Here is a 26,543-nt window from a genome sequence, read left to right on the forward strand (position 1 = left end):
AGCGTTGTACACAGAGTCCAGCAAAATTATGACTGGATTGAGCTGCCTTTAGCACATGTAAGCAAAGACAGACTCAGAAAAGACATGTATTCCATTACCTCATCTATGTCTCCTGCATCTGTTTCTATATGAAGATCCTTGTTCTTGGCTTCATGGAAGCTATATGGCTTCCATAAACTTTGAGCATCTCAGGCTGCCAGAGAGGAACATAGTGTGGATGCATGGAGGCAGATGGCTCACACCATGTCAAGTCTTCACAACAGAAGACATGGCAGGTATGCTGAAGTTTTTGCATATCTGATTTTAATAGAAGGCATTTAAACGAACAATTTATCTTCTTATATAAATTTTAGGCATTTTATCCATCCTGATTTGAGGTGCCTTTGGAAAAAACTTGTAGTCAGGAAAAACAGAGTGTGAATTTGCCCTGGGCCAGGTAGGACTTTTCCCCTATTTACATGGTTCTTTTGAATTGCAAGGTTTTTCAGCTGCTGCTGTTACAAGGTTCTGGAAAATATCTTTCCTCCTGGGATACCTATGCTACCAGTTTCCAGCATTGGTTATGCAGTAAAGCAGCCTCTCCATCATCCTTTGGATACCTTGGAGTAATGTAATTGAATCACAGAATCACTCAGGTTGCAAAAAGAGCTATAAGATCATTGAGTTCAACCATTAACCCAGCACTCCCCACTTCACCACTAAACCATGTCCCTCAGTACCGTATGTGCACATCCTCCAGGGCTGGTTGACTCAATCACTTCCCTGGGCAGCCTGTCACAATGCTCAACAACCCTTTCACCGAAAAACTTTTTTCAAATATCCAATCTAAACCTCCCCTTGCACAAATTCAGGCCGATTTCTCTTGTCCTACTGCTTGCTACTTGGAAGAGACTGACCAACACTTTGCTACAGCCTCCTTTCAGGCAGTTGTAGAGAGCGGTAAGATCTGAGCCCCCTTCTCTCCAGGATAAACACCCCCAGCTCCCTCAGCCTCCTCATAAGAATTGAGTTTCAGCCTTTTCACCAGCTCTGTTGCCCCTTTCTGGATATGCTCCAGCACTTCAATGTCCTTGTTGTGAGGGGCCCAGAACTGGAAAAAACACTTGAAGTGTGGCCTCATCAGTCCCAAGTACAGGGGGACAATCACTGCCCTGGCCCTGCTTGTCACACTCTTGCTGATACTGGCCAGGATGCCACTGGCCTTGTTGGCCACCTTGGCACACTGCTGGCTCATGTTTACCAAGATGTTGAACAGCACCCCCAGGTCCTTTTCTGTCAGGCAGCTTCCCACATCCTGTTCCCCCGAGTGTGTAGTGTTGCATGTGCTTGTTGTGACCTAAATACAAGACCCAGCACTTTGTGTCTCATTGAACTTCATACAGTTGACTTTAGCCCATCAATGCAACCTGTCCGGATCCCTTTGCAGAGCCTTCATGCCCTCTACCAGACCAACACTTCCACCCAATTTGGTGTCATTTGGAATGTGACTTGGTTTCCTTGTACAGATCATTGATAGAGATATTAAACAGGACTGGCCCCAATACTGAGCTCTGGGAAACCCCCTAATGACTGGCCACCAGTTGGCCTCCATTGAACACCACTCTCTGGGCCTGACCATCCAGCCACCATTTTACCCCACAAACACTGTACCTACCTGTCCAAACCACAAGCAGCTCAGCACCTTTGGGTGGATCCCATACAGCCCCAAAGGCTTGTGTCTGTCTAAGTGGTGTAGCAGGTCACTGACCATTTCCCCTTGGATTACAAGGGCTTCATTCTGCTCCCTGCCCCTGTCTCCCAGCTCAGGGGGCTGGGTTCTCAGAGAACTTGGTCTTACTAATAAAGACTGAGGCAAAAAAGGCATCAAGTTCCTCAGGCTTTTCCTCATCCTTTGTTACTGTGTTTCCTCTCCCATCCAACAAAGGATGGAGAGCCTCCACAGCCCTTCCTTTGTTTGCCACAAAGGTATTTATTGAAACATTATTATTGTCTTTTATGCAGTAGCCAGGTTAAGTTCTAGTTGGGTTTTGGTCCTTCAAATTTCCTCCCTGCAAAACCTCATGGCATCCCTGTAGTCCTGCTGAGCTGCCTGGCCCTTCTTCCAAAGATCATCAACTCTCCTTTTTTTTTCCTGAGTTCCAGACAAAGCTCACTTTTCAGCCATGCCAATCCTTCAGCACCTGGGACAGCCTGCTCCAGTGTCTTTAGAAGTCCCTTCTTGAAGAACAACCAGCTTTCCTGGAATCCTTTGCTCTTCAGGACTGCTTCCAAAGGGACTATACCAGCGAGGCTCCTAAAAAGGACAAAGCCTGACTTTTAGAAGTCCAAGACAGCAATTCTGCTTAGCCCCTTCCTTAGTTTTCCAAGAATAGAAAACTCTATAATTTAATGACTGCTGTGTCCAAGACTACTGCTAACCACGGTATCACTCACATCACTCTGTTCACAAACAGCAGGTCCAGCAGGGCAGCTACCCCAGCTGGCACACTCACCAGCCGTGTGGGGGGAAGTTATCTTCCATGCAGTCCAGGAACATACTTGAGTTTCCTCTATGCTGTTTTGCATTTCAAGCAGACATCTGATAAGCTGAAGTCCACCATGAGGAGAAAGGCCAGAGATGGGGATTTACTGGAATGCAGACCTAAATGTTAACTGTTCAAATCTTAAAAAAAAAAGAAAAAAAAAAAGAAAAAAAAAAAAAAAAAGAGAGAGCAAGCATGCATAAAAATCACATGTATGTAAATCTCACCAAAAAAAAAGTAGATGCTGCTAATATGCATCCTTCCTATTAAGTGTCAGAAAGGTTTGTAAGAAAAGTAATGGCGGGATTCAGCTTCACACAAATTGCTCCAGGGAAGGAGTTGCAAGAGAGAAATCACTGGGTCAAGGATGGAAACGCCATCTGAGGAAGGGAAGAGCTGATGTAGAAGAAGGATCATTAGGGAGACTTTGATGTAGTTGCACAGATCTTGTGCTTGGTATGTTACCTAAATTGTCTGTCCTGTCAGTAAGACTGTACTCTGGACTCTGAGTAGGGAAGGCTTAACTGAGTGCTGAGAAGTTCATGTACGTTCTATGTATGCCATTTTTTAAGTTGTGCAACCTGAGAAGTGTAGCTTCATGTTTTTGAAATACCTCATACAAGCCAAGATAGCCAGTGCAGGGAAACTTTCTTCTCCTTTGGTCTGATTAAAGTAAATTAATAAATTGACAAAATCCAAATGGAGAGCAAGTACTTTCCAAGTTTGCATAATCAAATGAAAAAAAAAAAAAAGAGTAATTCACCATGTGAATACCGTGTGAATGTCATCGCTTCTTTCTGAATGTGTCTGGATATTACACATCCAACAACTTTTCAGGTCCATGGCTAAGGATCTATTTGTCATGCAATTCCAGGCTGCATTCACCAGAAAGGATCTGGATTTTAGGGATGCCACTTGTTTTACTCTCAAATCATTCCATACTCCAGATCTGAACAAAGAATCAGTATTTCCTGTGCTCTGCTCTCCAGCTTTTGACAGGTTACAAATCTTGGGCCTGACTGTACTCAATTATCACATGCCCAGAGGACAGATGGAATTTGGTAGCTACTGCTCAGTAGAGCTGCAGATGTGTGTGTCCCAGAGACCAAGTGCTCAGAGGCTGTTCTGGTTTAATGAGCTCATTTCGCTACTCTGCTCTACCACCCTTTCTTAACATCACATAACCAGTTTGAGGTCTCCACTGGGAATCTCTTGAAAAATAGTATTTCCTGTCTTATTTAAAACCTGAGTCCTGTGAATTGTTCACAGTGGTTTTTTAGTACAAATATGATGGCAAAGTCAGAACAAGGGTGAGAGGTCATTGATAGATGAAAATCAGAGAGAAGAAAGGGATTGCTTAAACACACATTGTAAGGCAGGGGTTAAACCCTGGAACTAGAGATGCAACCTGACATGAATTGTTAACTCATCATGTGGTTGATCACTCTCTTCCATGCAGTCAAATGCTACATTTGTGGGTCCCTTCCAACTCAGATTTGTGTTGTGTTGTATTTCAGTGTGTTGTGCTTATATCTCACAGAAACATGCAACTTGCTAATCACACTCTCCTGAACTACACAGCTGAGATGAACACATTAATAGCTATTCTGGCATCAAAAGTAGCCTTGGAGAAAACCAAACCTCAAGCCTGTCTTTGAAGGCTATGGTCTTTGACAACCATCATTTCCTTGGTGAATACCTTTTATTCAGGCAGCACAGCTGGATGGACTAACTGCACTTCCCAAGTGTTGAATTATGGTTTTCAGTGTCTCAGGCCCTTGGGAGTTCTCTGAGAATTTGATCAGTGAAATAAAAGACAAAATAAATCCTTAAGTATGAATAAATTTATGAGGCGTAATTGGAAAGGCAGCTACTTGCAATACTCAGACGTGGGTGCCCTCCTGGGAAGACTTGTTTCTTTCCCTTAGAAACATAATTTCTGCACCTTATACTACAACAATGCACAGTAGCTTCAGATGTAGTCTGGGATACAACAGCTTGGATCCTGTCCATTCTACAGCAAGAGTCTCAAAATGCTCACAAGTAAAATACTTTCATGAATATCTTTTGATGAAGGCCTTCAGATTTGCAAATACAAGTGCTCAAGCTGTGGAAATTGTTTAAGCTGAGAACAGTTATGGGAATGTATCAGGGCAAAACCATCAGACTCATCTCGGACTTCCTGCTAACAGCCACTGCTTTAAGACAGGTCAGAATACATGGGTCTCTGGCATGAAGCAGCTTTATCAGCTCTTAGGCTCCCATTCACCACATCATAGTATCAAAGGAGTTAAGTGCCAAAAGTCTAGCAAGGCTAACCCACCCAAAGATATAAAGGAAAGCTTTGGACATGTGAGCATCTAATTTATATTCCCCAATTTATTACTTAGTACCACAGCAGTTAAGACACCCTTCCCATTTCTCATCTGAGGGCACAGAGGATTCCACCAGTCCAGCCGGTTTTAGCTTTGAACCACACCAATGTCCAAGGGCTATGCCTCTGTTGCTATACAAAAATAAGGGATGCACCTCCTCCAGAGGATTTTGCAGGGAACATCGTCAAGATTAGATTGGCGAACAGCTGCTTTGAAATAAAAGGATTTCTTTGCAAAACAGGGAGGTGCTTTCAGGACTTTGGAACAGCATCCAATTTTAACTTTCTGCACGCATGTTTGAACTGCAAAATAAGACATCTTTGCCACATTACGTGATTTGTAAGCAAATAAAGAATACATGCAAGGAAGTAAAAATGGACTAAGCTATTCCGGACAAAGAATGTTTATGCCCACACAAAGCTTTGTCCAATATCTCGAGAAAAACATGATTAACAGTACCGTGTTGATCTTAATCAGATTTATTAAGACAAATGTTGAAAATCCAGCGTGCATGTTCTGTGTGGGTAACTAAAGAAAAAAAAAAAAAAAGGTCAGATAAAAATGCCCAGAGGGAGTGAGCTAATGACTATCTTCCCATTACCTCATGGGATCATTAGGTCGACATGATCTCTCCGCGGCCAGCACCGGAGCCACTTCCCCGCCGGGACGGAGGCCAGCGGCCTTGTCCTTCCCCTGCTGTCGCCTCGCACAGGTGCACCCCTGGGCGGGAGGCGCGACCCGCCGCCATGTCGGGGCGGGCACGGCGGGACAGCCACCTCGGCTGCCGCCCTGCCCCCTCCCCGGGGGGCTGCCGGGCAAGGCGGCATTGTTGGCCGCGTCCATCACTCCTCGTCCCCGGCTGACATAATGAATGCGCTTGGACACACCTTCCAGCCCGGCGGAGAGACGCTGCGTCTCCACGGACAGCTTCGCCGAGCTCTCCGCTCCGCTCCCCACAGCCCTCGGGGAGGCGCCCCGCCAGCCCGCCCGGCCGCATAGCCCGGCGCCCCGTCCCAGCCCAGTGAGGGGCCGCGGCGGCCGGGCCGGGCTGGGCAGGGCAGGGCGAGGAGGGTAGAAGCCCTCGCTATGCTGCCCAGCGCCCTTTACTGGGACCTGGTGGGCTCCTCGGCTCTCCTCAACCTGCCGGCGGCGCCGGGCTTCGGCAACCTGGGCAAAAGTTTTCTCATCGAGAACTTGCTGCGGGCCGGGGCGCCGAGCCCTGCCCAGCTCCGTCCCCTTCCCGCCAACCCCGTGCCCCTCAAGCTGTGCCCCGCGGCGGAACAAATCAACCCCTCAGGGGGTCCCTTCCCGGCAAGATGGGCTTTCCAAGTGCTCAACCCCTCTGCGGCGGACGGCGGCCGCCCGCCAGCGCGGGCCGCGGCGGCTGAGAGAGCCGGCATCTTCCCGCCGGCGGCCACAGGTGAGCGCGGCCCCCTCCCCGCGTCCCGCCGCCGAAGGGACGGCACCGAGGGGCTTTCCGAGGGCTCGGCCCCGCGCTCCGCACGGCGGAGACAGTGGCGGAGAGGCGCGGCCGCTCCGAGGAGCCCGCAGGCGGCGGCGGGACGCCGAGCCCCGCTGGGTGCCGTACCGCCGGGGTGCGGCGGGGGCTGCCCCGGGCTCCGGCCGAGGGTCTCGCCCTACCGCTGGCAACGGGACGCCGAGGAACGGGGAGGGGGGGGGTGGTGCGGGCCGCCGGGCGGCGGCTTCCGAGTGCGGCCGGGCGGCGCACCTGTGGGTGCGGAGAGTGCGGCAGAGCCCTGTGATGGCCGCGTCGGGTGCTGTTAAATGCCCCTGATCGCGGTTCTTTCGGGTCTTGTCCCGCAGCCTCAAGGGGTGGTAAAAGCTTCGCCGCCAACAGGCGCTCCGGGAAAGTCTGAAATGCCAAGTTTTGGGAGGAAGGCGAACGGTCCCATCTTCCTAAGCGGCGATAGCTCGGGAGGCAGCAGCCCCTTTCTCCGCACGCCCTGCCTTGCGGGACAGCAAGGCGTGAAGGACGCGGCTCCTTCTGCCAAAAGGAGAATTCAGCTATGTAGAACAGGCAGTTTTCTGGAAGTTTTGACAAAACCAGGGACGGGGGTAAAAAAAGAAAAGTTTTAAATCGGTGTAAATGTGCGTTATCAGCCGCTCGGCCCGGTGTCACACTGAGAGCCAGCGCCCCGCAGAGTGGTGGGGACCAGCTCGCGGCCGCCGGGGACCCGCAGGAACCCGTGCCATGGAATTGGAAACAAACAGGTTTACAGAACCCATTCTGTTTCTTGAATGTGCCGATTTTCGTATAAATACATTTTGTCTGCGCATGAGCAACATATCTTAAGAAATATGTAGTTCTATTAGTCATGGAACTGATTGAAGTTGCATTCAATTAATTAAATTCAGTATTAGACTATCTGTATTGTATTTTGCTTTTCTGTTAGAAGATATAAATTTATTCCAATATGCATTATTTTAAGAATTTTTATTTATGGTCACGAAGTTTTAAATGCATTTAAAATGAAAATCAGACAAGCAGAATTGTATTTATTGTATTTGTGAAACCAAAATGGTTGTTTCGAAAACAGAAGTAATTGTTTTCTTTTCAAACACAACTTTATTTCACTTAAATCGTGGAAACTCTTCTTCAAAATCCAAAGCGGTATTTGATCCTTTAGCATTACGTTCTTTCAAGGTGGGCAGGAGAGAATCAAAGTGTACATTAACATTTCTGAATGTTCCTGACCTCTCAGGTAGGTGTTATCTTAAGCATATCAGTTACTTAAACATGTTTGTTTTAACTAACTATAGGCCAGGGAACAGGACAAGTATCATCTTCCTGCAATTCGATGAACATTATCCCTGCCTGCCCTTTGCCCTTACCCTGAAAAAAAAAAAAGTTCTAGAGAAAATGCTGTATTTATTTGTGAAAATAGAAACAGCTGATGCCCCAGCACTCTTATTTGCCAGAGGTAAAGGTATTTTTTGGGTTTTATTTGATTGTTGTTAGTTTGTTCATCTGGAGTTTTGTTTGTTTTAAAAGGCTATAGGTAAATTACTGCAGAAGGTCACAAATATCACGTTTCGCAAATGCTTGCTTCCAGGATTATTTCTTTTTTTGATTGACGCATAGTAGTAGTTGTGATTTTAGTGTGGTAGGTCTGCCTAGTGACTTGGAGTCCAGTCCTATTCTTCTTCTGATTCCACAGATCTTAGCAAAAGCACCAGGCTCTCAGATTTGAGTAGGGAGAAATACTAGTGTTTCCTCATTTGTTGTGCACCCAGAAGAAAATTCTCCTGTGACTGTACACTTGCAACAATGACTTTTATTTTCGAACAGGGATCTGTTGATTCTGATCTGACTTGTATGCCTTAAGGTGATGAGGACGCTGAGTTGTCTTAAGGTTCATAAATTTGAATTAGATTGGAAGTGTCTTGCTGAAACAGTTTGTGGTTTCTAAGGAGTCTCTTGTCTCTAGTGTAGGCGTATACTGAGGAAACCGTTCAGTCAGACACTGCATTTGTGAGTAAGGCTGGGGTGGTCAGGCTGTGTGTAATTCTTGTTTATACAGTGATAGGGCAAAGGAGCATTTTGGCAGAACAAAAATTTTAGGCTTCAGGGACTAGTGAAGATATTTTAACTAAGGAATTTGTGCTAGGTATGTTTTTTTAATTTCCCGAGTTTTTTTTTAAGAATAAACGCCTAATTGGAACCTCCAAATCACGTGGCATTTTGGAAAAATCTTTTTTGAAGTCTTCAGTAAGACTGTTGAAAATTATAATGCAAGTTGTTTTCAAAAAAATCTTTCTGAACTAGCAAGTGCTTTATAGATCAAGCAGGGACTAAAAGTTCCCTAATAAACTAGGTTGGCATAAGCCAAGTTTTCTTTTATTTTTTAATTAAAAAAAAAAACAAAGAGAATTGAAAAAGTACCAGACCTTTTGGAAGCAGTAATCTATATTACCCATAAAGTCCCAAATTCTGGTGAGGTTGCCAAAAGTTCTTAAAAAGAAGGAAGTGTAAAATCACACCAGGGGCTGAACTGAATAAGCTGAACTTTTTTATATGTATCCACATTACCTACAAAGGAAAGACATGAAGAAAACACTCAATTTTAGGGTACCTTTTAACACTCCATAAAAGTGCTAAAGAATGTAAATCCTTTATTCTTTCAGTAAATTGAAAAACTCTTATCCATGGTGGCAGAGAAGACCAGGTGGGATGGCTTTCTTGATCTGAACTATCTGGTCATGGTAATTTTTCCTTTTGTAACTCCTCAGCAACTGAGTTGTATCAGCAAGTTTCCTTCCCATAATTTATAGGTTTCAAAGTATTAGTTGGACTGTTTCAGGTGCTTGTCTGCATGTGTTTTTTATTTATATTTCCTACAAAACTATTATGAATAAAAAACTGAACAAGTCCTCAGAAGGTGTCACACCCTAAATATTACATCATCTAATGAGCTTGATAGAAATAAATATATTTGTCTGTAAAAATTTAAATAATCACTTTCCATTGTTACATACATTTAAAAAAATTAAATCATCATAGGTGTTTGAAATTAGTTTGGTTTCATTTAAGAAGAACATGAAGAAAGAGTGTGTTACATAAGACTTAGGAAGGAAAAGCAGAAGGAGCATTACTGCAATACAATAAACTCATGAGCCTTCTGCAGTGGTATGCCAATTTATACTGGCTTGGCATTCCCACAGGCTTTCTTGCACTTTGCTTGAAGCCCCTTTGCTCTTTGCTGTCCTCAATTTCTTGCTAATCTGGGTTTTAGTCCCTTGACTCCAAGCCTATTGTTGTCTTCTGGATAAATTAGAAGACTTGACAGCTTTCTTCAGTGTTTTCAGATGATGCTGAGATGCTGTGCCTTGTAGCACAGGTGCTGTAAAGAGGTCCACTCCACATATTTATTTCCTCATGACTTAGTTTCCAGAAATATTGGCTGGCACTAGAGCTGAGTGACCTTCTTGGGAAAAATGAAGTTACTCTGCTACCTGGAATAATTTTTCTGAATATTTCTGCTCTTAAGTAATTTTCCCTGGAGGAAGTTGACAGAAAGTGCTTTACAACCTGAATATGTTCATGTGGAAAGAATATGTCTTACTGCTTTAATTTTGGCATTTTTATAGATTGATAGAGAGAGGAGATTGCAAAATGCAACAAAACCAACTGTGAGATAATTCCATTGTAAAACCTGCTGAGAAATTTATCTTAGGGGATTTTTACCTAAAGCATCAGCATACATAGAGCAGAATGAAGGACAGCACATGTAAAAGGAATTGGAAGAACTATACAGTAAATATAAATTTGACTTACAGTAAGCATCTGTACTTTATGCATATCCAGATACATTTGTGCTATTTATTATCCTATTTGTGCATTCTTTCTGTAACATTTGGGTACTTTACATTTTGATGCAGTTATCATCACAATATGCCAGTGAGAGGAGAAATTTCTACTGTGTAGAGGAGAAGCTGGACCAAAAAGAAATGAGGTGACTTACCTAAGATAATACAGAAAACTGGTATCATTGCAAGGAAATTAATCTAAGTCTTTTGCAGGCTAAGTCTCTGGAAAATTATGTCAGTTTTTGCTTTCTCAGGTAATGACAATAGTTCTGTCCTGTATTACTTACTTGAATCGAACATACTTTATTTCACATATTTAATAAACTATCTTGTGTTTCTTTATGACAACCAGGAGATAATTAAATTACTGAAATTTAAGTGATATTTTTTACTTTCCTTTTGGACCTCTTCTTAGTGAATTAATGTATATTAATTATTGATTTTGAGCCAACTGGCAGCCAGAGAGTGTCCTCAAGCGACATGTAACACTAGCTTTCAGTAAAATAAAAGAGAGGAAAGAGCCCAATGTTTTGTCTTGACTCCCTCTAACTCAGGCAACAACTTGACTGACAAGTGTTAGGATTTTCTTGTTTTGTTGGTGTTTTTTGGAGATAGAAAGCTTCTTTAAGGAGGGGAGATCTATTTGGCATCTTTTCTTATTCCCTGATTGCCAGGAACACTGAGACACCGTAATTGTTTTGAAAGTTTGTCTTTGGAAGCAAAGAAGTTTTTGTAACTATTAGAAATCACATACTCTGTCCAGCACGTTTCCTGTTTCCAGTTAACTTTGTGAGCCATTTAATAGAATTGGTCTGGAATGCCCAGCATATCTTAAGAGTGGCTGCAAAATGGCTTTTAAAGGACAAACTGTTGTCCTCATTGTGAGGTTGCCAGAGCTAGACTAGTGCCAGATACTCTCCGACCCAGCCACTAGTCTGGCAGTCTGTGCTCAGTGAGGAGTATGAGCACTGGCTGGACACTGCTTCTTCCTTTGGCTACTCTCATGATGCCATCTCCTAAAAGGAAGGAGATCCTGACTTTGGTCCTTGGCAAGATTTAGATACTGCCAGAAAATTTCAGAGCTGCACCAGGAAGACAAGTGATGGAGTTTGTAGAAAAAAAATTGACTGAGGGGAAACCATGGAATCAGTCATGCCTGCAGTTAGTAGTTACTTCTGTAAAATGTATTTTGTACAGCAGGAAGAGCTGGTCTTCTGAAATCCTGTAGTATATTGCTCATGATTTTAGAAAACACATGACTGTGGTAAGGATTAATCTCATCAGTAAACTCAAGTGCAGATTTCAGGTTTTATTGTACTGTGTCTTTTTCTGTTAAGAAATCCTCTTAAATTTTGAAAGGCAAGTTCTCTGCTTCCATTGCCCTCTGAAGGTGTTTTGCATTATTTTATAAAGCAGCTCTGCAAAATAACTGATGCTTTACATAGTACTTTTGCAGTCAATCATGATCCCATAGCAGAAAGAGGAGGTATTTTTTTCAAAATGAAAACAACTGCAGATGGACAGTAGGAGGCTGTTTCAAATGTTAGATATGTAGACCCTGATATTTATAAAATTATATATATTTAATATACATCTACATATTTTCAGTAACCTGGACAGTGTTTCTTCGAGGTGACTTGTCACTTTGGAGAAGTGGCCTTTGCTTTGTGCTGAAAAGCTTATGGAAACTTTTCATGAGAGGCTGCTTTTGTCTGCAGTTGTAGCACATAATTCTCTTGAAGTATTCTGAGTGTCTGTTGAGAATGTTACCTCCTTGTGACCATGTGAATATCTCAACTTTCAACTTGAAAAAGTATTTCCTTGTACAAATGTAATAATAGTAAACCCCTTGAGTTAAGAAAAAAAAAAAATTAACCATGTTATTTTTTATTCTAACACTGTTTATATTATCTTGAGACTTTTGTCTATTTGGAGCTAGCAATACTGCAAAAAGTAAAGACTGCTCCAGGTAAAAAATTTTGGCTAATCAGTGCCTACCACAGGAATAAATGGTGCATTTTGGCCTATTGTAAGATTTTGAATTAGGGCTGCAACAATTAAATGCCAGTGAAATGTTCTCTTGCAGCAGCTGACCTTAATTTTGCCATGCTTGAGGGAATAATATCTAAACAAATTGCAATATGTTGAAAATCAAAGAAAATAACTAATGTCTTTCTAGCTGAATTTTTACATTTTTTAGAGTCTTTATGGCTGTACAGATGATAATACTCTTTTGATGTTACCTATGAAGGATATGAAGAATGTCATAGTAATTCAGCTGTTTAATAAAAAGTAGGAATCTTGTCTAATCTGTAGTCAATACAGAGAGATGCCTCCAGAGGATGAGACACTTTCTGTGTCTGTTTTAAAGTGATTAATTGTTATGTAGAGCTACTTATCTCTTCTGTACAGGACTGTACAGGAGGCCAAGACAAGGAACTTGGGCAAGACATGGAACTTTCAGACAGAGAACTGACAGTGATGCCTGTTTTGACAAGAACTGGTAATCATAAAGTGCTGAGGCACACTAGTACATGGGCATCCTGAGGAAGGACAATGCCAGAAAAGAAGCTGGTAAATCCCTAGGTAGATTCCCATCTTCTCAATAGCAAGGCTGTGTATGAGGCATGGAGAGGGTAGAAGCCACAGTTACTCCTGACACCAGGTACCCATGGAGTCTTTGGCGAACATTGTGGAGATTGGTTGTTGCTTTGAGTTGTAGAGGTGAGATCTGACAATGCATTGTCACCTGCCTCTGGCTGCTGTATTTCCTCAGGCAGTGAAAATCATGTACAACAAATTACAACATAATAATTAGGCATGTGAATGATGCCTCTGAAAACTGACGTTGATTAATGTGGCTTCAGATAATCTGTAGTGTGATGCTCCTGGCCATTGCATTGCTGTAGATGTGGTGATTATGCTGTTAACACATTTCAAGCCTGTTTTAGGGGCTGCTCTGCCCATTTTTCAAAGCCCCACCATGACCCAACATATAAATGCAAGCCAATTTCTTGCATCCATGTTTTGTGTAGGATTTAAAAATATGTATATTTAGGACTTTAAAACCCTTTCCATGAATGTTTGACAATTTTTTAAAACTGATCTGTGGATGCTACTCTGCTTTGCCCTTTTGGCTTGACTTCCTTTGAGCATTCATGTGGCTGTGTTTTCCAGGAATAAATAGGAAGCAAATGGTAATTTGAGAGGGCAGCTAAGCTGTTTCTGAGGAGTCTTGCACCACACGCTCTTGCAGTAAGTTTTTCCAGTTCTATATGATGGCAGTTGCTTTTGGGTGAGATACGGCAGTGGCTGCTGCTTTGTTCTCGCAGCTGGAGGCTCCTCTTCAGCTGGTTGAAATGCTTTGGGGTTGCACAACTGCTGCTGGAGCACTGCAGTCTAAAGACAGTAACTGCTAGAGGGAGAACCATGACTCATCATGAGGTCCAGGGCTTGTGGTTCAGGAGCAGAAATGCAGCTCAGCTGGATCACTAAGCTGGCAGAGCTGCTGCTGGACTGCTTTTCAGGGAGCTCTTCATGACATGAAACTTCCCTGCAGCTTTGGCCTGCTTTAAATGTTGCTAAGAATGATACAAGTAGGAAATTGCAGTTGTGCTCATGTTATGGACACAAACCATCCAAGGTTCTCAGATGAAATGTGATAATTTCACTGATGATATATTTAAGGGTCCTGCCAGGGCTGGATCCTTGGCATCAAGGTGGAAAGCAGTTCATGTAGATTTAGCTATATTTGGAGAATTTAAGTGTTCGTGCAGCTTGAGGTCTCTCTGGTCCTGTTCTTAGTTTTGTTATCTGGCTCTGGGCAGTTTTCTGAATGATTTTTTTGGAGGTGTTCCAGCTCTCTTCACACGTTGATACCACATTTTTATCAGTTATCTTTAAAACTCCACAACAAACTAGCAGCATGTGCAGTGAAGGAGCCTGTATAATACCAGAAGTCCAGAAGTTTACCATCAGTTTCACTTTCCCTCAATAGCCATTTTTCTTTCACTCCTTCCCTCTTTCCCAATGGCTGATAGCCTACATACATTCTTTACTGAGCTATTTCACAACAGTAGAATTAGGGAGAGAAAACAGTGTCCTTAATAACTTATAATAACTTAATAACTGAACTGGACTGTATTTGGGAACCTTACTCTCAAAATGATGGATAGTTGGAGGGAAAACTTCTGATCCCATTGTCAGTATGACTTTATAATGGAAGGGCTTTTGAATTTAGAATATTTTCAGAGCAGGCAGTGTATTTTAAAATACTAGTATCTGAACTGCTTTTTGAATTTTAGCACTAGATAAGCTTGAGGTTTAGTATAATACATGTTTAGTATTATTTTATTGTCTGTAAAATGATTTCTATTCACAGAGGTAAATGTAGTGCACATTATTATTAAAATTTTGCATACAGCACCAGTGTCAAAAGAATTTGTTTTGTGAAAAAAAAACAAAAAACAAAACCACAACACCTAGGTATTTAATACTTTCATATGTATGATCCAATACATTTTCTTTTAAGGCATATAGTACAGTTTTTGGAGTGTCAAAAAGCACTTACATCATACTTCAATGCTTTTCATGCATATGTGAAGCTAAACTTGTTAAGACTGGCTTTTGTGAAACACTTAGTTCCACACAGTCTCAGTTTTTATGAAATGAAGATATAAAGCAGAAAAAGATTTAAGTGTCCTGAATATAAGTTATTAGGATTTGGCCCCTGCTTTAAGTTCCTATACATATTTGGGAGCAATGGCTGCCTTTTTAGTTACTGTGTACCTCATTCTGGACAAAAATTGGCACATATTCTCACTTCTCAGTAATTTTCATCCTTATGTGAACAGCAAGGAGTGTTTGCTTTAGGTCTCTTGATCAACAGATATTGATAGAGTTGCTGTGATATATGTGAAAAGAAAATAATAGGTAGTGCTTCCTCTATATTGTTCTCAAAACTGATAGGTATTATGTCATTTCTACAGGTACAATTTCAGTATAATTCTGAAATACAGTTATAACAAATATTTTTCTCTGGACAATTTTAATTCTGTTAATGGAGTTTCGTACAGCTAGTGGAAGCCATTTATTGTGATGAACTGTGTGTGAACTGTGTTGTTTTTATCAAAGATAAAAAATATACTTGGATACATTAGGTTGAAGCATTAACATTTTTCTCTGTGTAGAGCTCCTATGACAGAGTTGAGTATCCCTTGAGTATCACATTTTTTTTAACGGATGTAACTCTGCAAAACTGCTGCATGTTGGTTTGAGTGCAACAGCTTCAGTAGATGTAGGGATGTACTTTCATGTACATAATGTAAAATTCATCTGTGCGTCAGTATAGCTGCAGCACATTAAAAAAGGCTATTTTTATACATAATAGCCTTTAAAAAAGGCTATGGACATACATGTTGGCTACAGGTGTAGAGACATCATGGCATTGTTTATTCCCCAGGATCTAGACTAAATCTTGAGAAGTGAGCTCAAGAACCTTTTTGTTCAGAGTTATGTGAGGATGTCACGTGCATCTTATTTCTTAAGCAAATATTCTGCTTCAGAGAGATATGTGCCCTGCAGGCAGAAAAAGCAGCAGTTGGTTGAAAGAATTAAATAAAATACCCGGAAAAGCCAGGCTCAAGATTTCCATCAACTTGAGCAGAATTAGGGTCAAGATCTCTTCTGTTTGCATTGTGGTACTGTGCTAGTGTATTTAATCATTGTCAGCAACTTCCATGAAAATGTATTTCTTCTTTGGAGTTTGCTTAAACAAAGAGTTTGCATAAGTTTTCACACGGATCCATCTTCAGACCTTTATGTATGCAGCTTACTTGTTGAGAGATGTAGTGAATGGAGGAAATTGTCCTTTCCTATTCCTGTCATTACTTGCAGGAGCATGCTGTCTATCTAAATCCATTGCTGTTCCATTCTGATTTATCCAGGTGTCTCTGCTTTTATCACATATCATTATGAACCCCACATTATCAAAACAGAGCGAGGAACTGGACAGAGTTAAGAAACTACAAGAGGGAATATCAAGGACAGGACAACATGTCTGACCAAAATTGCATGTCTGAATAAGGTGCTGGAGCAATGGTTGGAGGGAATAGGACATTATGGCTGTCAAGACATTAAAGACATTTAAGAAGAAAGCAAGGGAATGGAGTGTGGTATCTTCTGTATTCCAAGTTATATTTTCAGAAGTGGAGAGTTTTACCTGACTGTAAGGGAAATTTGATAAAAGCATGAGGAATGTGCCTCCTAAGGAAGGGAGGAAAAGCCCCTTCACCTGGGATTCTGGGAATTGCAGAGCATAAAACATACTGTCAGTGACGAGCTCTCATGTCCAGGAGCTTGGCTGATATTTATCTTCTACAGCTCCTGTGCTTCTTGAGTTAGTCAAATCCTTTCCAGCTTACACACTTCCTCAGTTGCATTGAAACCCTTTGGATATATGGGATAGGTAGTATTTGCCTGCATGTTCTGTACTATTCTAAGTTTCTAAGGATGTGGTTCCACATTTGATGGTCTTGTGTGGTAAAGAAGCTTTAGAATACTAATGCCTAGTGTACATAATTTTTTTTTGTAAAGTTTTTCAAGTATATGCCTCAAAACCAGGCAATTAATTTGTATTTCATTAGAAACATCAACATTTCAATAGAAAGCTGTTCCAGCAAAATTATTATCAATCAGCAATTGCAAGTTAATACTTAAAAAAATGTTTTGAGTTAGACCTGCACAACAATAGTATTTTTTCTCTGGGATAACAGCAAATGTAAGGCTCAGAAAACTTACTTTGAGGTGCTAATACATACTGAACAACCTAATTTTGAGTGATCTTTATTTTTAATTCCAGTTGAAAAGCTTTTAAAAATTAACATCATGGCTTAGATACATTTATCTATTTAACTTCCATTGTGATTATTGATTTATTTTTTTTTTTTGCCTAAGTGTGCAGTTACTTTTTTTTTGGTTTTTGGTTGGTTTTTTTTTTTTTTTTTACTTATTTTTTTTTCTGGATATTTGTACAACTGCAGTACTGGCTCTAGAAGCACTTACTTTCTGCCTAAACCAAAACAAGAAAGTGACAGAGATGTTTTGATGCTGATCACATTTTACAAGTGTACTTGTTCTAGCAAGCATGATGTATCTTTTTTCAAAACCAGAAAGTATTCCAGGTTTCATAGTTCACTAGTACAAGCAGAAATTGATAGGTAATTAAGATTAATGGAAAAGCCCATGAGCCTTATAGAAAAAAAAAAAATAAGGGATAACTAGATAATTAAGACCTTTCCATGATTTGGAAGCACTTTTTAGATATGAGAGACTTAGATTAAAAAAAAAAAATCTGTAGAAAATTTACCAAATATTACCTAATTCTGTGAGCTGATTTTAAAGATTTTTTTTTTTTTTTTTTATCAAGCAGAACCTTCAGCAAGTGGTTTATTTAAATTTACAGCACTTTTCCAGGAACACTTAAGTTGACAGAATAACAGAATCAGGTCGTTTAGTATGTGCCGTTAGAGCTCAGCTGTTTCATCTCATGGCGTTTTATAAAGTTTATTAATAAAGGTTTCTTGTTGAGGATGTTACGGTTTGAGTGCTGTTAACAGCACTGGAGTACCAGCTGATTTTTTTTTTCTAAGATTACATGCTTACTGGAGTTATTTCAAATAAGTTTCAGATTCTTTATACTCATTATTTCAACAACATATTATTGAAACAATGTGTTCAATGCCAGTATTTAGGGAAAACCCTATAATTACGGCAATTACAAAGGGAAAGTTCGAGTCTGCAGAGCTTCATTCTCGTACATATAGGGAGAGTTTTACACATTATAGCTAAGCTACACATGTAAAAGAACCTTGCTGAATTAAGGAGCAATTACTTGGTTTATCATTGTTTGTCTTAAAAATATCACCATCTTGAAAAAAGGAAAAAGAACTTGTGGGGCAGGACTTTACACACTGACTTTTTGGAGGACTGTTGTTATGAATATCACCTAAGCTCAATGGATAATCAATTAGATCTATGCTTTCTTTGCAGCTCTTTCCAAACACTTTTTTCTCCGAGCCCCGCCATTCTACTCGGCATGCTGCGGTGGGTCCTGTCAGCACCCTGCATCCCCCACTGCTTTTCCAAGTAAGTTTTTATGCTTCATCAGTAATGCTTGAGTTATTCTGTAAACCAAAGCAGCAGGATTTAATGTGTTCTGGAAAACTAATTGGTGATGCAATGGCAGCAGCTAATTCCTTAGTAAAATCACAGCAATCCTATTCAGAGGGTTTCCAAAGATTTATCAAACTTAAGTACACTGAGCAATTGTGAGAGGTTCCTAATGGCATTGAGACACCCAGACAGAGCTAACCTAGGAAAGTGCCTTGTTTTCAGTTTGGTAGAAACAGTTCTTTAAAATCAGTAACTCTTAAAAATCAGTGTCAATAAACATTTGCAAATGAAATAGCTGGAGGATTGTAAAATGTGTGCTGCATTTTAATGTTTGTTAAGGGTGAATTATGATTCAGGAAGCCTTAGGATTATTTAAATATAACAGTCATTCTTTTTGTAGCAGTCAAATGTGTGCACATGTTTAATTTGTTTTACTTTTTTTAATCATAATGTAAAAAAATTGAAGAAGTATGTTGAAGAGAATTTTGTCCAGTGTGCATGTTCTATTCAGGATTAAGAACTGTAACAAACTTCCATTTAATCCAAAACTAAATTTAACCTTGATTGGGAAGATTGCATGAAATAGTTTAAGAATGGACAGTCATTCATGATTTTGTATTTATGGCTCAGGAATGCAAACAGAAGGAGCATTTCATTTTTCTTCAAAACAGAAAAAAGCACAAATTGCTTGTCAAATCCAAATGAAAATTGGAGCTTATGTATGCTCTGGCATATACTTTTTTATCACAGTTGCATTCAAACCATTCCTGACTAAAGTGCATGCTTTTTATGAATGTTTCAGAAGGGCAGTTGCTAAGTTGAATGATTCTTGACAAGTGAGGCAGCAAATGCTGGCAGTTTAATGAGCTGCAAGTTTCTGAGCACCTCTTTAGGGGGCTGACACTTTCCCACAGAGCGTTTTACATGGCCTAGGCTCTCCCACAATGGCTGACAGCACCATGACCAATCACCACTTTCACTTTACTCATCCACACGCGACCTCACCACAATTTTTCACTGTGCAGATGAACTTTAGGAACCATTTCACATTGAAAAGGCCTGGGCAAGGGTCAGTTGCCCTTTTGTATGGCCATAAAGCAATACTCTATGTGCCAGTCTTTTCTCCTGTCTCACATTCCAAGAGATTTTCTGGACACCATTTAAAGCACTTGACTGAAAAATAAAGCAGTGAATGAAACTGACTTTTATAGACTCATTCTAGCTCATCTTCCCATATAACCCTGTCTACCTGAAAAGGGATTTAGTGGATGAGCTGAGTGTATACAGGGACTTGCTGAATACATAGGCCCATTATCAACTGTGGGGATTGTTTATTAACCAGGACCGATACACTACTATTTTGGAAGTGACCTATTAATTGTCCATTTAACTAGAATGTATTGAATTCTAATGAAAAAATGGAAACCATGACTAAAGCTTTTACTTGCTCCTTCAAGGTGGTCTTTGCCATGAAGGCAAATGACGATTGTTCCACAGATTAAGAGGACATTTATCACTATATATTAGGATACAAAGGGAAGACTTAACAAAAATCAAACCAGCAACATAGGAAATTTATCTCAGCAGCACACTAAACCTTCTGTTGCATGTTCAGAATGATGAGCTGCAAGCTGACATATTTAATTTTGCTGGAATTGTTGAAATGTATAAATAACTGCCTATCCCACTGCACTGAAAAATCCTATAATCCACAAACTGAAATTTAGTTTTTATATAACAGTTGGAATGCATTCTAGAAAATGGCTTATTTCTAAAAAAATTCTTTAGGCTACTCATTTGGTGGTAGGTCTCAGATTTTTTTGACCCATGTGCTGCTTGTTAATGCTTCTGAACATTCTGCTCAACATTAAATTTTGTTTAGTTAATCTTTTAAAATCCATCACATATTGTGCCTTAGAGTGTAAAGATGCCTCACTATTAAGTTGGTCTAATATAGGTGTTAAACTGGACCCTACATACTGCCTTGTACAGGAATTAATTGGTGCCTCAGGGCACTAGCAGGAGGTTGTTTCCTTGCTGATTGACTGTTAACAACCAGCCAGGCAAGACAAATTTTAAGGGGTCACATAATTTGGCGTCCTCTGTCCTTGGCTGACAACTCCATTGTGGAATGGAGGCAGGGAGGCAAGGACCAGCCCTGTTACGCCTCTTCCCTTGCTGGTGTCTCTCATCCCCCAGTGGGGATGAGAGAAGGTACCAGTTCTGCTGCTGCTGGACTGTACCTTCCAGTAAACCTCAGAATAGCTGACAATTCAGCTGAAACTACTAAGAGGCTACCTGGAAAAAGGTACCTAAATTCACTGAGTTTGAGCTAGAAAGAGAGAAAACATGCCTGAGGAAGGAAGGCTCCCAGCTTGCCCCCAGTTTTGGCCACGATTGGAATATGCAGTGGGGGTTATGAAGAGATTCTGCAGTCCCCAGAGAGATATCAACCTGGCTTGCCCCTTGTGGAAACCTCCATTGTGATATTTTGACTTTTGTTTGGTTTTTTATTTTGTTTTTATTTTGTTTTTGTTTGTATGGTTTTGGATGAAGTCTGACTGTGTATCACAGAGTAATAAATATCAGGAAATTAACCAGTAGTATGATTTTTGTATCTGGTCTTAGATATAATTTTGAAAATTGAAATACATCTGTGTAAACTAAAGGTTATTTATACTGTAACATTGTGAATCATAATAATTCTTTTTTACCACACACTGTTATGAGGGACAAATATAAAGATCTTGAAAAGTACAAGAAAAAGTACAAGAAAAGAATTGGCAGAATGCAGTGGCCTCCAAATCAGTAATGTTTCACAGGGGTAGTCTTATTTTAGGGAATAATTATTGTACACTTGCTCAGCTTCTGATACTCTGGTCAGAGCTGGAAGCAGGATGCAGGGGAATGTATAATATCAAACTGGTAACACATAGCTACAAAAGTATTTAGTCAACTCTGCAAGACATACAGATACATACTTCAGTTTCACATCATTTTACTACAATATCCTCAGTATATGTGTGTTTGTTTTTCTGTGGGTATTTAAAGATACATATACCCATGTGTATATATATATAGTATTCAGAAGTTGAAATGTGGTGTAGCCCCAAGGAACAGTTTGTGGAAACTGCATCTGGATTTCATTAATATTTTCAAGAGCACTATATCAATTGAAAAAAAATATTTCATTTCCCCCCCAGCCCATTACAGCTGAATAGAATTGATAGCCTTTTTCACCAAAAAAAATGTTTAGTATTTTAGAGAATCTGCTTTTCAGCGGGAATTTGCCTTTGGCTTCGATATGAAAATGATCAGATCGATTGTAGGAATTGAGCAGCAGCATACCTTTGCTGCTGCTGTAACTATAAGCTGGGAGGGCAATCTAGGCTGTGGATGTGAGAAGGTGGACAGCAGGAGGACAGCTTGCATCTCCTACAGCAAGACTGAGAATTGCAACCCCTACAGCAAGACTGTAGGTTTCAGTGGCTGTACAGCCATGGCACAGGTCTCTGAGCCAAAGTGCAGCTGTTTCCTGGCCTGCTTGCATCTCCCTAGTTATCACATGCCTCCTTGATGATGGGCCCTATTCATCTGGTCACTGCTCCTGCTTTTCCTGTATGAGTATTTGAGGAAGCTGGGAGCACTGGAAGCATATGAAACTTCACCAAGGACTGTTTCTCCTACACCATATCTTTCTAGGGGAGAGGGAGCATGGCAGAGCTCTAAGGCTTTAGGTTTTATTGGGTGTGAGGAGCACGAGAGATTTATCTTGGGGTTCTGTGCTCTTTGTGTGACCACTTCTACTTCACTGCAACTCTGTCCCCCAGTTTTGAGGCTGTTTTCCAGGGTAGGGCTCCCTCTAGCATACATTAAGGGGATGTCATTGGATTCACTGAAAACTGTCCTCCCAGGATTTGCTATGAGATGTCAAAGGATTAGAAACAGGCTGAAAGAAGTAAGTCCAAGTACTCTCCAAATCCTCTAATAAAGAAATTGCTGCAGTTTCCAGACTAACTAAGTGAATGACCAGGGATTTTCTGAGAAATAGTTCACTCTGAAAGTCTTTCCTTAGGAAAAAAAAAGAAAAAAAGGAAAGCCTACTTAGTTTCTTTGAATCAATATTACTGACCACTTTTATCTAATTTTACATTCCACACAGGGAATAAGTAAACTCATAGGAAAACTTGTTGCAGTTTATTCAGTGGAGAGCACAGGCAAAGAATAGTGACGTTCCTCCCTGACTGTATTTGAATTTTGCAGTAGAATGGGCTCTGTCCTAATATTCCTCTTTGAACTCATCTGATTTACTTTGGACCATGTCAGGGGGAGACTCTTGACTACTGACAGCACCTCTAGATCCAAGTGAGAATTTAATCCTTAATGAACATAACTGAGCATTACAACACACTTATAACACCAACAAATCCAAAGTGGGACAAGAGTCTGCAAGCATTGAACAGCACTTAATATTCTCTGGTATGTGCTAGATGTTATGGGAAACTCTCATCTCTTTCCACTAGGGGAGGAAAGTGTGCTGCCTCTTCTGACCCAGGAATCTAACTCCAAATCCCGGAGAGGCATATTAAGAAGAGCTGTCTTTTCTGAGGACCAGAGGAAAGCTTTGGAGAAAATGTTCCAGAAGCAGAAGTATATTAGTAAAACAGACAGGAAGAAACTGGCCCTTAACCTGGGTCTAAAGGAGTCTCAGGTAAGGAATTTTTCCCTTTTGGGGAAAAATATTTAAAATAGTTTTGAAGGAGGAAAAATGAACAGTTCAGGGGGAGCCCTGAGCTCTTTTACTTGCAAAGACCTCAGTAAATCAGTGGTAGTGTAAACCAGGGAATACTTTAACAGTTTCCTGTATGTATACATTCAAAAATTGATCACTCCATTTTTACACAAAGAGACATGACCTGTGCGTTTCATTTCCAACTCCGTTTTTTTGCTGTCTGACAGAGCCCCCGTGGAAGCTTTGGTGTTGGGAACTATGCTCCATCCCACTACTCTAAAGGCAGTGGAAAAAAACATGAGAGCATAGACCATTCCTTCATTCCACTGAGCACCCTTTGCACTCACAGATGAGCGACTAGGGATAAGGCAGTCAACAGCAGTTCCTTTGGAATGGTTCTGCCCCAAGAGACAGGCAGCCATTCCTATGGAGAGACACTTGACTGCACAAAGAGATTTTCAAGCTGAGAGATACCTTAAGGAGAAAAACCTTGCAGGATGACCTTCTAAAACACTCCCATTTTACTTACCAATTCACATTTTATAGGATTTTTTGCATGAATCTGAGTTGGTCTACTGCAGGATTTAGAGTTTAGCTGAAGATCTAATACCTCCAGTGAGCTGTTCTGATTGAACAACTACATTAATAGTGGTGCTGAACAGCAGTAGCCCAGTCTGGAATCTTGGGGGCCTCATCTATCTGCAGATAAAAACAAAGGAAAAGAGCCTGGCTTGAAGAGCACAAAATCTGAAAGAAACTGTGAAAAAAAAAAGTTTATGAGGGTATGTTACAGCAGAAAATTAACACGGTAGTTGCTGACAGGTAGGATTCTGAAGGAGCTGGAGTAGATGCAGCCCTCTAGATTGCAGCTGAAAATACTGAGAGGTCACAGTACAATTTTGTTTCTTTGCATGCAGTAGGAGTGAAAGCGCTTAAGATATGAGTGCAGAAGCTGTCTAGGGGACAGAAAAGTCTGGGAATGGTGGTGAGAGCTCTCATCATCTTTATCTTGGAGATTTTCAGAACTTGAAAAGGCTCTCAACAATTTGATCAAACTTTGCAGTTGGCTCCAGTTTGCACAGTTTAGATCTGCTGGTCTGTGATGGTTCCTTGCAACCTGATGACTGACACCATTGCAAGCACTGCAACAATAAACAAAAATAAGCAGTGTGGTGTTTCTCAGTGTGATGTACAGAACTGTAATCTCTGCAGGAAAACTATTTCAATGGAAATGTGTAATTGCATTCACCAGTGTGCTGCCTAAAAAATTTCCCCAATTGTAGTCAAATTCTTAATATTACAGTTATTTCCTTGAGATTATTTACTGTGCTCATGTTATTCGAGAGAGCTTGGGGTTGTAAAAAATAGTGTAATGATACACAGAACACAACTACTACTCCAAGAATATGATTTCATGACAGTGACAGACCAGATGATATTCGTCTCTTTTTTTTATTCTCCTCATGAGAGGAAGAGAAGTTGCTGTGAAGGTTACTTCTTAAATTTTCTGACCAGTTGTGCTGGAGGAACAATACCTGTCATCTAAGACAATGATTCTCAAACCTTTGAAACCATAGCCCCTTTGTCTTCATATCAAGTATCTGAATACTAGACCTAAAAGCAAATGTTCAAGGGAAAAGAGAACACAGTCTGAATAATTTGATTGATCACTCTCACCTTTCGTCTCTTCATGTAAAACCAGTTCCTGGTTGTATATTCCCTCAAGCTTTCCCCAGCATTTCATAAATGCCTTTGAATGCTTGTGTTTAAGAGTTGCAGCTTAAAGTTTTTGAAAAGTTGATTTTATCTCAAAATCACATGGGTTCTAGACAACTCCTTAAAAACTGTAGTCAGGCAGACAAAATGTCTTTAAATCCTCAGTCCTGTGTCCTACAACACATTTTTCAAAGCTGTATGGCCAAGCTGATTTTAGCTATGTTTGTGGAAGGTACAGTCGTGCTGCTTCGTACAGCCTGTGTTTAATAGAGGCCTTCACACCACCAGTAATATCACTTAGTTTTCTTAATGATGATACTGATTTTCTCTGGGAGTTCTCTTCTGTCTAGAAGGATGTTGCTATAGGAAGCTCTTCTATCCCTAGCTATTGGGCTGCCCATTTTCCAGTCTAAGCTAAGTAATCACCTGTTGTAGAGCGTGAAAGTCAAGGAGAATATTTGTTCCAGGTGTAATAAATAGTGATGGGAAAATCCTCAGATAATGTCAGTCAGCTGGCTTCACTGGATCGCTACTGTAACAACGAATAAGGAAATGAATATATGAAACTGAGAGGATGGAAAGAGAAAAAGCACTTGTTAGGGCAAAGTTGCTTAGAGCAAAGAATGATAATTAACTCTCATTAACTTGCAAACAGGTGAAAATTTGGTTTCAGAATCGAAGGATGAAATGGCGAAACTCCAAAGAAAAAGAAGTGCTTTCTAACAGGTGCCTCCAAGAAGAAGGTCTTCAGGAGAACTACCTCTCACGATCCACCATGAATTTTACCTCCCCATGCCCATCTGTGTGGGAAATGTCTGAAGAGCGGGCAAGTCCAAGGTGGAGAGAGCATTCTCCAGGAAATTCTGAAAGACTGACTAGTACCCGACCACCTCCAAGAGCAAATTCATTGCAGAGCCCACTCTATTTGTATCCTGACCAAGACACTGCAAACAAGGCATCATCAAATGTAAGGGAGTAGGGGCAGTTTGTAAATGGAGTGGGAGAGTGCAGGCTTCAAATGAGCAGTCTTTTAAGATTAACAATATTTGAACATTGTAAAGTTAACTAGTTTATGCTTCAAAAACATGCTAAAGTCTAACACATTAAAATTGCAAACAACTAATGATTTAAGAAGTATTCGTCAATATTCAATCTTTTCTTGTGTCTTTTCCAGTGTTATACTGACCTTTAAGTAAAATAGGAACTGATGGTAAGTAAAATGAAGTGAAGAGCATGAAGCTGAATTTGTGCTCTGATTTATACATCTGCACTGTATGTGATGCTCATTAAAACACACAGTAATAGAGAGTCAGTTTTATTTCTCATTGTAGTCAGACCAATTAATTTCTTCTGTGCATGAGATAAGAAGAGTTCTGTTTCTCTCAAGACAGTAAGTGGTTTTGGGTTCTTTTAGAAATTCATTAACACAATAGATTCATATGGACAAATATAAGCATTTTTGGTGTGTTTTCTCCATCTGTCCTCACCTATGTCAGTATTCAATTAGCATTATTATGATCACAGGTCAACTGATAACTTTGGTAAAGTATGCAATATTAAAAGGCAACCAACCTACTCTATAAATACTCTGTGTTTAAGGAACTCAGATGAGAGTGTGTATTGGGAAGTGCAATTCACTGACTTCTGTCTTTTTGCCCATGCATGAATCTCCTAGCATTGTTAACACTGCAGTTTCTT

General features: G+C 40.6%; 1 protein-coding gene across 1 annotated transcript; it reads left to right on the plus strand.

Moving 5' to 3' along the window:
- The first annotated feature begins 5,667 nt into the window (after positions 1-5,667).
- Positions 5,668-26,231, plus strand: LOC131572691 (homeobox protein DBX2-like). The gene is made up of 4 exons (XM_058825956.1): positions 5,668-6,317; positions 18,275-18,370; positions 22,921-23,108; positions 25,501-26,231. The coding sequence occupies exons 1-4, from the start codon at positions 5,984-5,986 to the stop codon at positions 25,822-25,824; spliced, it is 942 nt and encodes a 313-aa protein (XP_058681939.1). The 5' UTR covers positions 5,668-5,983; the 3' UTR covers positions 25,825-26,231.
- Positions 26,232-26,543: the final 312 nt, after the last annotated feature.

This window comes from Poecile atricapillus, chromosome Z (genome assembly GCF_030490865.1).
Source record: "Poecile atricapillus isolate bPoeAtr1 chromosome Z, bPoeAtr1.hap1, whole genome shotgun sequence".
Lineage (NCBI taxonomy): Eukaryota > Metazoa > Chordata > Aves > Passeriformes > Paridae > Poecile > Poecile atricapillus.